At 40.5% G+C, this 17957-nt stretch overlaps 1 protein-coding gene across 3 annotated transcripts; it reads right to left on the bottom strand.

The window, feature by feature from the left end:
- Window positions 1-494: 494 nt before the first annotated feature.
- Window positions 495-17044, bottom strand: LOC145487980 (uncharacterized). 3 transcript variants are annotated; one of them, XM_081466745.1, is made up of 5 exons: window positions 16408-17044; window positions 6930-7420; window positions 6037-6477; window positions 2950-3401; window positions 495-2474 (listed from the first exon to the last, which is right to left on the bottom strand). In XM_081466745.1, exons 2-5 carry the CDS (start codon window positions 7372-7374, stop codon window positions 2280-2282), a joined length of 1533 nt encoding a protein of 510 aa, XP_081322871.1. In that variant the 5' UTR covers window positions 7375-7420; window positions 16408-17044; the 3' UTR covers window positions 495-2279. The 3 variants fall into 3 exon arrangements, with proteins under 3 accessions (XP_081322871.1, XP_081322869.1, XP_081322870.1); XM_081466743.1 differs by lacking the exon at window positions 16408-17044 and adding an exon at window positions 13400-15450; XM_081466744.1 differs by lacking the exon at window positions 16408-17044 and having other exon boundaries at window positions 6930-8404.
- Window positions 17045-17957: the final 913 nt, after the last annotated feature.

The following is a 17957-nucleotide window of genomic DNA, read 5'->3' as shown; positions in this document are numbered from 1 at the left end:
GTCACCGATTTGGAACACATGCCAAGTACGCGAAGGTTTCTGGTCTTGTACGAAAGCGCGCGCGATGGACGCGCGAAAGAGTGGGACTTGTACAACGACTACTACGGGGAGTATATGGGGCTAAACCGCGCTATTTGAAGTATTTGTGCTTCATACAGTCTCATACAACCTATTCACAAGCAAGTTGAGCCACTTTGTTCGAAAAATATTCTGTAGTAATGTTTGGAAACTATCCATGCTCGTTGAAAGATTGGAACAGACGAATCTTTTCAGTGTTGAGGTCTTTTCTTTTAAAGCTCAGAATTAAAACAGATAGATAGCTTCATACCTTTCTTTACAGGCCTGCAAACTTCAAGATCAAAAGTCATCAAAACTACCTAGTTTCTCAAAGCAGCACTAAGCTGTTTTGTAAGGGTGCGGTGCATTAAAAATAAAAGAAATATGACATGACAATAAATCAAACTAAACATTTATTATTTAATATATTTACACTGTTTACACTGGCTTACATTTTATTTTATCGCTCCGAGATATATACACTTCGAACAGTAGCACGAACCCAACATGGAATATCAAGCGAGAGGCGAAAAGAAAACGAGAGATCGAAGGAAGGAAACTCGCGACGCCATTTTCTCTTCTTACGTTCAGTTCTCGCTTTGTCAGTTGGCGACTCTTCGTAGTGTTCTTTATGTGAACTTCACTTACTTTACTAGTAGCATCGATTGTGTCGTTTCAAAAAAAAAAAGACGTATTACCAAGTATCTCCAAATGGAAGACAGATATTTTGTTCTAGATCATTCTCTGGTACAGCAGTAATATCTAAAACATAGGCTTATAAAGCTCAGAGATCGAGGCGAGGATTTGTACCAAAAGAGGTTCTGAAACTACACGGGTGTGGCAATTTGTTTACGATAAGTAACACGAAAATTATGCGCCATTTTCGTGTATAATGGCCGTCGGACAGATTGTATTTCAATACCACCGGCAAACACGCCCAAACCGATAAAGGCGACCGCCGTTTTGGGGAAATATCTAAGCGGCTCTGAATAATGGAGCCCGACGACAAAAAATAATTCCTGATATTTACACGGTTCCTTAGGTTATCAATATTTGGCGCCAGTTGAGACGTTCAAAGCTATTCTTTTTCTTGGTTGTCTGGCGCACAAGTGGTTTAAAGTACACTACAGTTGAACTCGTCTGGTAGCAAGTGACCTATCTCACGACCGAAAAAACGCGGTATCTGTGATATCCACTACCCTGTTTAACCTATTCAACCGGTATCTTACATATACAGCACTTCTCCAGTATTGCTTCACTTGTTTTCAATTATGTGACAAATTGCGCGTTTTGAATAGCTGAGCAATATTTTTTTTTCGGCCATAAAAAGCCTCGTTACATTTAAACAGCGACAAAAATAAAAAAAATAAAAAAAAATAAAACACCCTCTCCAAATACCCCGCCTTTTTCATTCCTACAACTAATCACCCAAATATTTATCTCTTCATGCTCCAAAAAGCTCAATATATAAATCACTGCAGATTTCAAAACGAATATCGGCGCTATTCCAAAGGTACATTGAACAGCATTCCACGCGAGCCAGAAAAGCGCCATTCCATACCATGGAATTACTAACCTCTGACTGAACTGTCCGTAAGCTTACAAGTTGAATCTTTCCGCATTGGCAGCTCATTTTCTTGGCTACTGGAAGGCCTTTCCGCTTGCAAGTTAACAAAGTCGTGGCATTTTACAAAAGGTTCGTTTTTGACTGATAAAACTTCTACCCGGGTTAGCTGAAATTTAGCTCTTTGTCTAAATATATACTTAACTTTACTACCTACAAACTTTCCTTGTGTTCAAGATTTAACGTTGCTAAATGTCTCTGCTCTACTTTTCCGTAATAAATCATTTAAAACGTAAACTCTTTCTACTTTATACATTAAAAATTATAGTGTTACTGAACGAGACACTAAAAATAATGCGCTATTTCGCTTGATCAATTCAGGACTCCATTCTCGATATCAGCCCGCCGAGGCAAAATATTTTCAACAAGGAAAACAAAAATCATATCTGCTCTAAGTTCAACGTACGAGTGACGCATTTAATGCAAATTACCCTCTAAACGTACTCCAGCGAGAAATTTTAAAGTCAATTGTTTGTTCAAAAATAAGTAATAAATATGTAAAACAAAAATGTCCGATCTAAGTCCTGTGGTTTCTACTCTATTTGATTTCAGCTTGGACACCTGATACCGTATTTACAGCTATTTGAAGCAATCACGCTCAGTTTCGATCGAGATTTCTTGGATCCCACTGGACTCGTGTTAATAAACTGCAAGCACTTGCGGCCTTAGCTTCGGGCCATGTCTCATTGCAGCTTCTGCCATTCAGCGTCGTGTAAGTTGCGTTGAAATTGACCCCAGTCTCAAAGTGAGGAGTAGATTGAGAGCCAGAGGCTTGGAACCGTTTCTTAATCTCCTGTTAACAACAACAACAAAAAAACTGATATTAAACTTCATTCGACAGACATTTTACTTAAAACTGCCTCTGTCCAACCAGATGTTAGTGCGCAGAGAAGGATAATTTCTGTTGGTCTTTAAAAAAATAATGAAAGAATAATAATAATAAAAAACCATACAAAAATTAGAGTAATTTCAGTTTGTACTAATTTTCACTAATTCTTCCCTCTTGCAATCAATATATATGTACGAGGTTTGAAAAGGGAACCGCAAAGAACTCTACATCGAGAATATGACCGTTGTTCCGTTATTTTGATCCGGTCCGGCGAAGCCAACAGGAAAAGCACGACAATGCGTGGAACGTGCGGGCGGAACGTGCCATTCGAGCTGTGAGGAACTTATGAGTGTCCTCGCGCGAATCTCGTGTATTTTACACACTCGCCGTAAAACGCATCCCTAAAAGCAAATTTAACGATCAAGGCTAAAGTCATTACCTCGACAACGTCTGTCACACATTTTGTAGTCATTCCTTCTTTACTGTGCTTGACGAAAGCCTCTGTGAAGTCGCTCCGCCAAGAAGATTGGTTCCACGAGGTCGACGAAATGGCCACGAGATTCCGGTAAAGTGCGGGATGCCGTTCCATTCTGCTCTTAATTTTGTTGATCATAGCACCAGAATAACTGTAGTCGGCGACGATAAACAGACGCTTAGCCGAGCAGTTTTTCACGTCCTCTAAGAGCTCCCTAGGGGAGTAAAGTTCAGAGTCGTCTGTGAGCCCATTGCCGTTGTCCCAAAACAGGAGAGAGCCATCACTCTTGGAGGGACCGGTCAAGTAAAGCGTGGCCGTATCGACACACAGCGACGATCCACATAACTTCTTGATGTATTCTTTGGCCGTTATAGCGCTGTTCACTGCGTAAGACTTGTCTCTTTGATGAAGGGCAACTAATAACAGAAAAATGTAGTTCAGAAACTGGAATCTATATTTTTCATTCATAAAAGACATTTCAAGCCAAATAAAGAGAAAGAGAGCTATAAACCAGCCAATTTTTGGCAGAAGATACCTCTGGAACTGAAAAGATCTCACCGATTCTAGAGGGGAAAATTTTTAGGATTTAGCTCAAAATTTTCAAGGCCGTCTCAGCTTTTCTCAATCTCAATCTTTAATTTTACCTTTTAGGCATTGTTATACCTCCCTAAAGAAACTATTATTCCAGAGTTAATTCAATTAAGAACAAATTTTGTTGATTGGAATCAACGACAGCATATAAATTATTTGGTAAAAGATTTTGCGGGAGCTTGATTTCTGCCAGGAAATCGATAAAAATAACGTTTCCCGACCACGAAAAATGATCCGGCTTTTTACATCGGGGAAATAGGTTAATGGAAATTTCAGAGAAGAAATCTTACAGAGTTACGATTTTAAATGCACTGTAACCCTCTCTCCCAATTTGGTCGCTTTTGATATCTTTCATAGTTGTATTTCAAATGGAAGATATATGTGGAGGGTAAAAAAAGCCACAAAGATGGCTATAAATGTACTTAATGAAAGCTTTGATCAAAGGCCTCATGCAAATGCACTACAGAGGAACTGTATGACGCAGCGTGCTGGAATTTGCTAAGCTGAAATTTAAAAGCTGGTGTGTAAACAGTTGAAGAAAACGGTTGTCACCAAATCGGCAATGGCCGGCTGTAATCAAAGTCAAACTTTTCAATAAACGTTATCATCGGTACGTGCTCGCAGAGATCGGCGGTGACACACACGCTTAAATTTATTTAATTAAAACTCAGTGGAAAAAGTATGCGACCCGAGAGCAGAAGTAACTTGAATTCTAATCAGTGGAGATAATTAATGCTTTCGCCAAATACGTGAGGCGAATCTGCAACCCGGGCGTACGTGAAATACTCATTAACGAATAATCAGTCTTTCGGCTTGACGAATCACACGCCATTTTCTCTGATGACAAGATCTCGCCGAAATTAAAAAAAAAGTGGTTAGGACGTGAGCCTGGGATTAATGTTGCGGTATTTAAGTTGAATTTGTTTATTTTTGGGGTCAGAGAGAAAGCTTAAAATAACATAAAACCTTCTTTGTTGGCCAATGTCAAACAATCACAGTTTTTTTTGCGCCCAAAACGAAAGCAGGCGACCTAGAACACCTTACATAAACCGGCCAATCCGCGTGACATTATTCCTCGAAGTAAATTGGAAACTCCGTAAAACGGAATTGTCCAGAAACTTCCAAAGCATGCTCCACAAATTTAAAGGATTCTGTAAGCGCATCGTCCCATATGGAAAGCAACTTTAACAGATGGTTGCAAAATGCGCGGCTTCATTTGTATGGCGGCAAAGCGCAAAGAAAATTTTATTATTACCATGCACCACATGATTTTTGATTTTGCCTCAAAAAGAGAAAGGCTTGATCTCGCCCCTGCGCAACACACCAGAAGTTAGAGTTTTTAATTTCTGTTTTTCATTACGACATCGTATTTTTCATGAGCAGGTAATACCACTGTATTGTTTTCGGGACTTTATTAAAAACACCACCCGTTGCCTCATGTTTTGTTTTAAACCACGGTTTACAAGAACAAAAATGAAACCTTTTACGGTCTTTTCAGTCTTTTGTCTTCCTCGTCGAACGAATATCACATCGGTTATTAGACCTTGTCGAAGATTTAGTTCTCGGATAACGCCGTTCTTCCGAAAATATAGAGTTGTCTGAGGTCGAGAAGCCAAGGCCTAAGGAAGATTGATCAATTGACACAATGGGACCAGTTTAAGGCTTAATGAATTGATTGTAAGGATGTGTGAAGTTATTTAGTTTCGCAAGTTTTTCGCCGGTACGACAGAAACGTTTTAAACAGCCGTACTAGAGAAGCGAAACTGCGAAAAAGCTCGCAATTCATCGACAAGCAGAGAGCGGTAAAGATGAAAAACGCGAAGCTCGTCAAGTGTTTTTCTGGGTCAATTAAAAGCCACTTAAACCAAGTGTTTTCATATTCTAATAACCGAAATTGTTTTTGTGTTCGTCTGGTTATAATGCGAAGAAACCGCTCGTTGAGAAATGAATATTCGATCTTGAAAGGTATCGGTTTCAAACTTAATTACCACGCGCTCTGCTTCGTCTATTTATAATTTAACACATTAAAGGGTTTAAACCGAGCCGCTTAAAACAGCGACCTGCTGTGCCGAAACACAGTCGGCAAAACAGATCACCAGCGAACAGACGGCGAAATGGATAGATTTGCTTCACAAGTGAGGATGGAAAAGCCCTCTGACCAATCTTTGGCTGGCTGATCAAACAGTTTACTCAAGGATTAATAGCCCGAGAACCATGCGACGCTAGCATGATAGAGCGACTGAGAACTGACCCAGTTGAGCCGCAAATCTCATTAAGAATGGCCAAAAAGAATGATCTGCGATAATAAAGCGATTCAAGCTACGTTCATTAAATGGCTTTGAAAAAACATTTTTGCCGACTGCAAAATAAATTAGTAGCTTTCCCATGGCGAGGGGCACGCCGCTCGAATAATCCACTTGCGCGCAAAATAAAACGAACAAGTCTTCTCTGTATACTCACGTTCATCCTTTTGGCCCTGCCCAAAGAACGTGATGATATTCTCCTTCTTGTACCGCATAACTGAATGCAGCAATTTCCAAACATTGCGCAGGTTATTTCGGTAGCGCGGCCGACTTGTGAATGGATCCCAACCGCCTGAGATCAAGACTCCATAATCGCACATGTCGTAGGTACAGCGGTTTGGAGGTTCGGGGCGAGCTCCGTCATTCCCGAGCAAGCAGTGCGCGGAGTTGTCGCTGCAAGGTAGAGGGAAGTGCTCTTTTACGCCACAGCTTGCAAAGGACGTCATCTTAAGGCTATGCTGGCATTCAAGAAGCTGTGTTCGAGTGTCATCTTCTTTCGAATAAACAAGGGGAATGAAGTTGATTTCGCATTTGACTCGCATATGGAGCAAGTTTCTACAATGCCTCTTCTCTGCCCTCCGAATACATTCGTCACGTCCTAAAAAAAGATGAAACCATGAAAAACTCACTGTTATATTAATTTCACGAAAAGAAGTTATTTTTCCCACGTAGGGAGCCCGATATAACGATGCAATATTGGACTGCGTGTTTGTTAAGTCCGTTTTTAGGCTAATCAATGTTTAGTCTGGACTGTGACAAGATATTACTATAACTTTCAACATAAAACACATTTTGGCGGCTGGTACAATATCCATGTCCGTCAGTCATAACAGCCCGTTATTAATGCGCTGTTAAACCGCAGTGATCATCGTAAGGCTCTAAATTTAAATCTTGCTATCGAAGCCCGCAAAATTGGCACGATACGAACCCAGAAAATGACAATTTTTCAACGACGCAAAACCCCTTAGAGAAACCCGTGTCGCGCGCGATGTCACGTACACTCGCGATTAACCTGACAGTGTAACTATTCAACGGTTAGAAACCACTTACCAGTGAAGACATGAATTCCATTCAATCTCCTGTTACACACGGTCTGGTTCACGTCGAAATCCACGAGAAATATGAACACAATATGGCCGAAGTTTGCGTCGGGATAGGGATCTAGGACGAAGACGGCATCGTATGTGTCGTTACGGTGGGAGTGCTTTGTCAGGCGCCGGCGTTTTCCCTCCGTTAGCACGACTCTCAGCTTTGACTTTTTTTGGCCTTGTGCCGTGTACAACCGCACGGTCCGCGTATCCAGATTGGCGAAAGTGGAGGAATCGCATTGAGATCCTTTAGAGAGCGCCCTGCATGGGTTGTTTTGCAGTAAGGCTACTGTTGTGCTGACGCGCTTTTGCCAAGCTTCTGACGAACCATTTCCCACCTGCGCAAAGTTGCCTTGGATGCTGAAGGCGCTAAGAACGTAGAAGAGTTTCACCACCACAGACGCCATTTCACTCGGCGATTTTATCAAGTTCCGTTCGCTTCCAGAGGTAACACTGTTTTGATAAAAGCGGTCAATCAGTCAGTTTTTATACTCAGCAATAACAATAAACAATCCCGAATTCCTACTGTGCGCTTAACGAAACCGCTACTTTTCTGTCTCTAAGGTCGCTGGACTCTGTATTAATTGATTGCTGGTTTCCACTGAGTGTATTCCAGAGCGCACAGGGTACTTAAAATCTTTCCTTTTACAAAATTAAGTAACACAATTGATGATTGGTTCGCGGCTTCTTCTAACACGGTGTTAATTATTTTGGTAATACGCGGTCAACTTGGGTCGGAGTAACTGCTAATCGTTTTTCTTTTTTTCTGAAATCTCCACAAACTAGATTCAAATAATGAAGTAGAATTAAGTGACACGCATACATTTGGCGACTAAAGAAAGAAAGAAAGAAAGAAAGAAAGAAAGCCGACTATTTGAACGAATTTCTGGTCGCGGGTGCACAAAGTTTCAAGAGGAAAGAGAATAGAAAAGATTCCCACTCGCTCAGCAATTGATGCAAACTCTGCCCCGGAAATCCAACCTTCGGCTAAATCACGCCCACTGCGCCAAAAATTCGCAATAACTGGTGTTGAAAAGAAACGCAGTTTGCGGTACGCCTGAACTGCATATCAAATCGGTGGTTTACGAGGAATTTTCCGCAAAGGAAGACTTAAGGAACAATAAAAAAATTCCCTGACAAGGTCATCATCAAACTGTTTTCAGATTAGAGTGTTTGTGTTGCGAAAAGAATCCCTGATCGACACTTCTCCCGCAAAGTTTTCATTCGGAAGGCGTGATGCTGTGTTATTTGTTATTGTTTGCTGAAAGAGCGGCATTTTTGCAACGTTCTCTAAAAGAGACCTGAAAGAGCCGCGCGAAAAATGATCTAGCTAATTGAGCCTATGATACTCCTGGCTGTTAATAATATTGCATTCTTAAGTCGCCGAAAGGGCAAACAAAGGACGCCAAAGTAGCTATATTTATTTTACAGATGACGACCCTGTTGCGGATTCTCTTTTATCCAAGATGGAATATTTGTAAGCGCACGTTTTTCAGCGTTGAGCCAAAGAGTGACGTACATCTTATAAAATCATTTTCTAAAATAGGTCACTTCCTTCCATCATTCTGCCTGGCAATTCATGCGCGACGAAGTTGCTATACTTTTAACATTCATAGAGGTTGTGATAATGCGGAAAACCACACACTTAAGAATCGGTAGAGAAATTTTTTTTTTTTTAAAATTCTCTATTTCAGGAACAGCATGTCAGTGAAATTCCTTCATGATTTATAGACATTTCGTTATTACGTCAGTTTCACATGGTTCTAGCAATTAAGATTGTCACTTCAGAGAATACTTCAGTAATACGGAATCGCGACAACAGAGGGGCCCCGCTAGGAAAAAACTCGGCGGGGTGGGGAGTTACGAGCGCGTTTCTGCCATGTCGACAATATGTTTCTTATTTCTGTGTTTCGTATTTACAACTAGTAAAGCTCTCAATGGAAGTAAGCCACTTCAAGTTCTGTTGTTATTCTATCGGCGTCCCTGAAAACTTATGGCTTTTCCATGACAGAATTTCCATTGCTCAGATTGTTTAGGACTGACAAATTGCCAACCGGCAGGGGATAGCGGTTTTAAATGGCAGGGGACTTCGCAATGAAGGACGACTTCGGACGAAAATGTTACATGTAACCAAAACGTCCCATAATTGTTGAGCGGAAATTGAGACATCAGTTGGAGGCATGTCAAGGCAATATATTTTACAACAAGACAGCACGAACTGAAAGAAGGGACGTCACCGATTAAACAGATATATAGACAATGCAGGTCGGAAAGTCAGTTTTCACAAGGAAACAGAACATAAAGAACTAAATCCTCTTATTCACCGATGCTTTTTTTTCTTCCACACTCAAACGATAAAGCCACATTTGCTTGTCGCATTATGTATGTCAGTATAAGAGTGAATTCGGCAGAGTTGTGGGGTTTTCACTCTCGCCACAGTTGTCCATAGAACAGACCTTGCCGATTTAGTAAAATGACCTAAACATTGCCTTACCAAAAAAGAAGCCTGTCGTCGTAGCATGACAAAGAGATTTCATCGAGTTTGAAACAAACGACAGCACACAAAAAAGTTCTCCAAAATTATACAAATTGGGCGCACTTCTCAAACGAAAATCTTTCAAAAGCAATTCTACAAGCCATTACGTAAGCTTATTAGCCAAAAGGCCCTTAACAGAGTAAAATGAGTGAATTTAGGCCACAAAACGCTAGGCGGTCCGCAATTGTTTGTTTCGCAAAATAGCTCGCCGCTATTGCCCTTTGTTCTAAGCGAGCGGAACATAACTCAAAAGCACTTTTCAATTCAACTTTTCAATAGAACTTATTGTCTTAAAAATATCGGAACCGACTGATAAATATTTTAGGAACATTCCGTCACTTAGACAAGAAACCTGTTCGGATCCCGTGTGTTCGGACATTCTTAAGTTTTAATTGGAAATTTGTTTTGTGAGAATCACGCCTAAATTGCATGCAAAGTTTTGATTTGAAATCGTTGTTGTTTTAGCCGCTTCGAATTTTTTGTTGCATAACAAAGTTCACAAAGGAGAACTGTTGGAGGTTTCTTACAAAGGCGAAAACAAAGCTATGCATGGTTTAGAAAATGGGGAACAAGGCTTATTTTCCTATGGTCATCACTGGTTTTCTAAAAATTATAACATTTTGTAAAACTCACAGGTCGCAACGAGGAAAGAAAGCGCATGAAAGCTGCGTAACACTGGAAAACATTTACAGAAATTGTTCTTACCAGAATCTTTTGTTTATATTTACGTTTCATATTTTTGAAGCATATGGACGTCAATAGGTTATCAGCCGTTTTCCCTTTTCAAAATGTTCTCCGTCCACACCAAAACGTAAAGCAGGCGTTTTCGAATTCCTCCGGTTTAAAGAGCGTTAACCAAAAGCTCGGTCTTCGTGACCGATTAGTGGACTGTAGGCCTGACCGTAGAAATAAATCTGCGCTTTCAAATTTCTCTGGCGTAGTGTGAACGCATAAAGCCTCCCGAAAGTAAGGCCTCAAATCTTAGACGCAAATATCCTGCCAATAATCTGGAGACCTTTCGAATCTAAACCTGACACATGGACTTATTTTAGATTTATCTCTTAAAGAAACAATAAATGCATCCAGTCATTTATTAAATGGTTTTTTCGATTTTACAAATCCTGTCAACCCGTTTTTTCGGAGACTGTAAGGTTCATCGACTGACTAATTGTAGAATCTGCTCTTGTCGGCTTCATTTTGCTATGCCTATAGAATTCTGTCTTGTGCAATTCTTTGAGCAACGGCTAAAGTTCTTTGAGACGCCAAGTCCGTTAATAATATAAGTGCGAACATCATCGAACGCAAAATTCTTTTCGACAATAAGCCCCTCAGAAAACAAGCCTACCCCCTCAAAAAGCCACATCCTTTTCAGTGAACAAAACTAAAGTCAACTACACTATACGAGTTCTCTGACTGTTTCAGACTCCGTCCGACACTACGCCGGCAAAATTTGAAAGCGCAGCTTTATTTCTACGGTTAGGTCTACCGTCCGCACTAATACGTCACGAAAACCGAGCTTTCGAAAACGCTCTTCAAACCGGGGGAACTTGAAAACGCCGGGTTTGCGTTTTCACGTGAACAAAAACCATTTTGAAAACGAAGCTTTTCGAAAACGGCGACGTTACGATAATCATGTGATTTCCCAGTCAAAGTTCTTCTCATGCAAACACAAATCCAAAGTGACCGATGATTGCCGCGTTTTTAAATTCCTCCGGCGTAGTGTGGACGGAGAATATTTAATACCTTTTCAGAGTGAAAACGCCGTTTTCGAATTTCTCCGGCGTACTGTGGACGGAGCCCTCAAAGAAATTCTGATGTGAGCGCACATTAAAGCCTCCCGAAAATAAGCGCTCAAATCTTAGACGGAAATATCCCCTGCCAATAATCTGGAGCCCTTTCGAATCTAAACCTGACACATGGACTTATTTTTAGTTTTATCTCTTAAAGAAACAATAAATGTATTCAGTCATTCAATATAATTTTGTTTCGATTTTACAAAGCCTGTCAACGCGTTAGTTCGGAGACTTCGGGAGTTCATCGAATAACTAATTGTAGAATTCGTTCTAGTCGGCTTAATGTCGCTCGCTATGTTTAGACAGTTCTGTCTTGTACAATCCTTTTGAACAACTGTTAAAGTTTTTTAAGGCGCTTCCTTCACAATGTAAGTGCCAACAGAATCGAACACAAAATTCTTTTCGACAATAAACCCCCCGGAAAACAAACTAACCGAAAGAAAAAAGCACACAAACACACATCCTTTTGAAGAAAATTAAGGTCACGTTCGCTATCTACGAGATGTCTGTCTGCTTCGGAGTCTTCACTGCTTTAGCGGGAAGATTTGATACAGTGATTCTCTATATCCGACAAACCAGGTTTCATGCGATCCATTTATCAAAAGCTAATAAGGGTATCAAAAACCTGTTGTCTCATTAAAAAGTAGTTACACGACTACGGTAAACCACGAACATGGCACTTCTGACCACTTATCTTGATTGTCTCGAAGTTACAGCAAAGTAAATGATGAATTTGTCATGTCCATGTTGGGTTTCCGCGTGGAAAAGCCGAGCAAATCTGTACAAATAGCTGTGCCAATGTTTGTCTATTTTACCTTCGTTCGACTAGCCTGGATTATAACACAGCCTTTTTATCAATTTGAAGTTGGTAAAGATAAAGGAACCGCCATAGACAGATAGTGAGGCTGACGCTTCGATGTTCAGCGCTTCGTTAGTGCTTTACTTGCCCGACGCAACCCAACATTTTCTTTAGCAACTATCCTTTGTCCATAACTTGGGTTTTACTCCATTTAATACGGAATTAGACTTTCTAGCCCCAGAGCAGAAGAATGCTCATGCAAAACGGGTGGAAGTTATCTAATTGTATTAACTGTATTGGTAGACACTCCAAAGGATTACACTCCAAAACCTCAGTACAGGTTTATGCCTTCTTGGGGCCAAAAAAAACAAGCGACGAATTTCCCTCCCAAGAGCAGCGCGCGCTCGCTCGCCAGGACAAAGGGAATGAACAAATATGGATCCACATATTTCCAATCTTCAGGTTTGCGATTTGATATCAGCACTGTGAAAAAAGCCATCCTATGGTCCAATTTATAATACGATCAAGACCTCAGTACATCGAACTTAATGAATGTATATTGATCAAAGATAGCAAAGGTCTTAAAAAAACCCTTTGACTTGAAGGAACGTTCTAGTAAAAAAATAAGAATGTTTCACGCTTGCTTGCACAGGAAATAGTTTTGATAAAAACAACTGCGCAAATTCGTTTTTGCATTTTTCCTTAACTCTTCAAACTGTGACCTGCGTTTTCGCGAGTAAATCACTTCTAAATTTCTTCTAAGTCGCATGGGAGAATTAGATAGGTGGAAAAATCGCCAAAAAGAAATTGTTTGTTTACCAGAGTGACATTTTTTTATGACAAAAAAAAGCAGGAAGAATTTTAAACATAGTATTAGCTAACTACGCGTGGGACATTTGCAAGTAAGAGGAAATAGAAAAACATACCCGCCGGACGAATAAGTGGACTCAATTGTGTAAGTAAACATGTAAAATCGGGTCATTTCTTACCTAATTATCGGTCGACGCAATCGCCACATTTTAGGATCTTAACTAAAAGTCATTCACATTTCGTTGCTATCAGTAAAAATAGAGGCGAACAAACAAAAACAAGATTCCTTTCGTTTCATGACTGATAATTGAAATGTTGCGCGTTTTTTCGGATCTATATTCTCTCCGTGAGACGCGCAATAAAGGGACCGGCAAAAAGTGAGGTCTGGTAGAGCAAAAAGGTGAATCTACGTGCAAGAAAATACGTTAAAAAGGCCCAAATACTGACACAGGCAAAGATGAAATTGCTACCAGAAACATGGAGGAAATACTTACAACGCTTCCTTCACGGCCTCCAACAGAAACACCAAGTTGAAACGGAACAGGCAAAAACACAGGTGTGTTCACGCCACCGGAGTATATACATACAAACCGATCCCAGCAATCTGTGCAGTCCTTCTGTTAAGTGAAAATTGATTCGTGGGGCCAATTAGTTGAAGCACTTGAACTGCTCCCACGGCGATTATCCAGATTAATCCTTATGCAATGGTTTGCTTTTAACGAAACAATGTTACGTCGGGATTTCAAGTAGCCCCCTCCCTAGAATCTGCGTCAGAATCTTGAATATAGACGACGAAGTGGACGAAATCTGACGTCGGATCACTTTAAGTCTGCGTCTGGAATAGTTTACCCACCGGCTATGATAGCATTTTGATAAGTTATTATGCTCCGAGCTAGCAATTTTCTGCTGTTATGATAATGAGGAATTATTTCTACAACTGTCTAAGAAAAATAGGATGCCCATGTTGGCAAATATCTAACGTTTGGACACTGGCGTGTCGGCATGGTACATTTCAGTGTTCACAGCGCGTAGATATCGATCTGCTCGCGGGTTTTCGAGATTCTAAGCCAATCAAAGAACCCGCAACAATGGAAAAAGGTAATTTGTCGGAATGTAATTAAACTTCGTAACCTCCCAGACTGAGTGTCGGATTAAACGAGAGCGAAAGTGGAGTAGTTTCGGGATGGGAGACGGCCGAAAATAATTCTTCCTCTCTTGAGAACAATGATAAGCGCCACCCAGCGAGAGTACGCGAGAACTAGCATGGCCTACGGACACTTCCGTGGACGTCAAACAAGATGAGAAAAGCGGCGAAAGATGGCACGGTACGTCGCCTTTAAAATGAGAGAAAGCCGTTGTCGGCGCAAAGAAAACTTCAGCAGATAGAACTCAACGAGAGAGAGCGCAAGAGAGCTGTTGATAGAAGTTGGCATTCCGAAACGAGAGAGAGAGGCAGAGAATTTGAACTTCACTAGCTCTCATTTTATCCCACCTTTACCACGATAATTAACTTAAGCAAACTAACCTCTACTGTGGGTAAAAACTCGGCTGCTGTTTTGTTCCTTTCAGAGTCTTAGCTTTCCGTTGCAGCGAACTCATAGACCATCTTATCTTTACTCGAATGCTGTGCTCATATAGTGCTCGAAACTTTTCCTATTTCAATTTCTTAAAGCAACGAATATTTACCTTATCGGTCCGCTACTTGATAACAAACCAAGTGCTTTCATTCAGTTTACATTTCCGTCGACGGAGCATAACTTATAATTTCTTTTCGAACAACCAGAGAAAGCCGGCGATTTATAAAGAAGAAAATCACATGACGTTCCGCAGCTGATTGGCTTAAAACTGATTTCTTCACAGAACTAAAAAGGCTTTTGTTCTGTAAACTGGGCGGAAAATATTTTCTTTTTAAAGAACAATTTCACTTCGCTGATTGACGGGGAAAACATTTTCTCGACAAGACTACTTTCGCTTAGCTTATTGACTGGGAAAACATCGTGTAACACGATGCAGCCAATAAGAGAGGGGCTGCGAATCTCATCCAATCAGACGAAGGGCCCGTGACATCTTTCTCGCCATTTTGATAGTATTCGGTAACCCCATCGTATGATCAGCTAGCTGTCCAAAGTTGTTTAGTAATGAAAGAGCCCCAACCATTGAGTAGATCGCTGAGGTGTTAAAGTAAATATAACAGTGTCTACCGCTCTCAGAATGTCGTCTTCTTTCAGAATGCACGCAAGTTACACAATCTGAAAACAGCCGGAAATATGGAAGGCACTAAAATGTCCGACGAGGAAGTTATTCATTACAAGATTGCAAGCATTTTGACAATTTTGCGTCTAACTCCATCATTCAGTAATTGCAAGCACTTATGGCATTATTTTAGCAAAAGATAAGACATTATGTACAAATAATTATAGAGAAACAACGCAAAGCAATCATGCGGAAAAATTCTTCCTTCGTTTAATTTTGTGGCTGACATAAGTTGTGTTGATTGCGGTTATGGAACTACCACAGCTTAGTAAAGGATATAAATAGTGAATGAACCTTGCCTGTATTTCACAAGAGACAAAATATATCCGAAGAATTAGTTAGAAAGCTCAAACAGTTCTACGAGTGCCTCCTAATTTAGGAGACTTGAGACATGATCAGTCTTTTAATGGTCGACTTGGGTTGCTTTCCTTATTTAACACTTAGAAAGGGTCCCCTCAGCTTCAGCGATTTGGCCTTTGTTTCACAGCTAAACGTTGAGGAAAGGTCCATTAGCGGATTGACAGACTTGGGAGACATAAACTTGGGAGCATTGCTCGCGTGCATAAACTTCCGTACACTTTGCGGTTTAATTGTAGAAACATATACGACAACTGTGCGCGCTGACAGCTACACCGTCTACTCTTATTTCCAGCCAACTAGTAACTTACCAAAAATGCACTCATCAAAAGCCATCTGACGTTTAACCGCTTAAATGTTCTTAAGTTCTGCCTGTTTTACTGTTTGAACGATTTTCTAGTTCTGCCCGCTTCCAGGACGCGCGCGAAGACCTCTAAATGAACAAAGCGTTTGTCTTTTTTGTTTTGTCTAACCAGAGGCGCGCAACATCACCGTTACGACCCTAAAAGAAAACTGCATCAACAGAGAATAACACGTCGAACTACTTTGTTTGCTCGCACGGGGCAACCCTGTGCACGGAACATTCCGTCGGTTATCAAACTTGTGCGGTGTAATCCTAAATCTGTGTCATGTCAAAAGTTCAACCCAATAAACGATTTTAAATACACATTACACTGCAAAAGCAACTTACGAACGCTTCAATTTTCGACTCGAAAGAAGAAACGGAAGTAAGCAACTACGCAGCCGAGGTAGGCTTAAAAACTAAAGTCTTGTCAAGAAAATTTCTTAGTCACGAAAGGGTGTTCCAACTTTGCAATCTAGTGCTCTAGACATTTGGCAATAAGCTCTTTTTTTTTTTAAAAAAAAAAAAAAAAAAAAATTCCAGCCTTACCTACAAATGCCTGGCGTTGAGTGTTTTCTGTGTCAGTTGTATCACTGGCTTTGGCAAGTCAGAGGGGGTTTCAGGTTCTTAAATAAGCTATATAGCATGCATGTACACGCCGTTTACAAGTGATACAGTTAAATGGATAGATTTACCAATTTCCTAAAACCGCCCCTTCCGGAAATTCGACCACAGATCAAACTTGTAATGCTGTATACATCGAAGTTTCCGCAACAGGACTCCTCGAGTTGAAATTTCAAAACAAAACTACGTCCAAGACATGGAAGAGAAGGGCCTATTTCCTTCCTGATTTGTAACCCCCAGCGCTCCACCTACAAAATTTCGGAATCTTTTGTTTTGAGAAGGAAATGTTTTGTTTTTGGACAATTATTCCGTCATTAATCGTAAAAAGGCTGGAAAGTACGACGGAAAAGGGTTTGACTCAGAATGAAGACTATGTCATTTTGCGGTTTAGACGGCCAATTTCTGAACGAAACTGACCACATTCATGAAAATTCCACGTGAAAAAGAAATAGTTAGCGATTTTGCGACATAACATTTGCTACAAGTCATCCCGAACACGGCCTTAAACATGGCAAGAAGACAGAATTTCAGCTAAATCCGTTCACCTTGGGTGGTCGGTCTTGACACATTTAGAGCGATTTGGAAGACATTCAAAGAGATAAATGAGAGGATAGACGTATGCCCTTAATTTCATTAAAAAGCCGTTCTCGCATGGTCCAAAGGTCAACAAAAAATGGTAAGTTATCACTTCTATCGTTAAAATTTTCCAAAAAGTTGCTTTAAGTTGCGAGCACCTTTTTATTAAAACCATCTTTATAAAAAGCAAAAAATGTAGGTTGATAACGTCACAAATTCTCCCAAAATATGTGCACTATTTTTGAACGTTTTTGAAAACTCTCTTATAATTAACCACCGTTCACAAAAATTTTAATTCAATCAATTTCAAGGACTATTCGCATCTTTTGAGTAATATTGCGGAACTTTAATCCGTCGGCTCTGGGCATTAGAATTCTTGGCACGAACGTTTTGTGTAAAATTGATCGAGGTAAAAGCGGCAAGGTGAAGGTAAAAGTTCACTGAGGTAAAAAAGGAAAAAGCGACATTAAACAGATGATTTCCGAGCGGAAAACCGGCGGTAAACTATCGCAGAAAAGAAAAAAAAAAAACGAGAAATGAACACAATGAAAATAATTGTTGTCCCAACTCTAAGGCATATAGGCGACTTCCGGTCAGTTAGGTTGGCGCGAGAAACGGTGAGAGAGACAACATGGCGCAGTACTCTTTCCCTTTTATTGTCTTTCGATTGTTTTCGCGCAGCTCGCTAACTAGCTGAACGCCCAGAACGGGCTATCCTGACAGGTGTTTCGCACTTTGTTACTAGAAAAGCGGGGAAATAAACAAGCATCCCGCTTAAGGGCAGAATGTCTGGAATTTTCTCACCTATAGGAAGAGACATTATGTGTCTAACACGCTTCACTTTTCATTCAAATTTTCCTGATTTACAAGATTATTCTCAAATCGAGGAAAACTAAGAA

This window comes from Orbicella franksi, chromosome 5 (genome assembly GCF_964199315.1).
Source record: "Orbicella franksi chromosome 5, jaOrbFran1.1, whole genome shotgun sequence".
Taxonomy (NCBI): domain Eukaryota; kingdom Metazoa; phylum Cnidaria; class Anthozoa; order Scleractinia; family Merulinidae; genus Orbicella; species Orbicella franksi.
This window is presented reverse-complemented; position numbering and strand designations above follow the sequence as displayed.

Bases quoted from the DNA above. Each gene is read 5' to 3' on its own strand.
- LOC145487980 (XM_081466745.1), bottom strand. From the start codon at position 7,374: ATGGCGTCTGTGGTGGTGAAACTCTTCTACGTTCTTAGCGCCTTCAGC. The intron at 6,478-6,929 runs GTAAGTGGTTTC...ATCTTTTTTTAG, and splicing joins TGGAATTCATGTCTTCACTG to GACGTGACGAATGTATTCGG. The intron at 2,475-2,949 runs GTAATGACTTTA...TGTTGTTAACAG, and splicing joins GTGTGACAGACGTTGTCGAG to GAGATTAAGAAACGGTTCCA.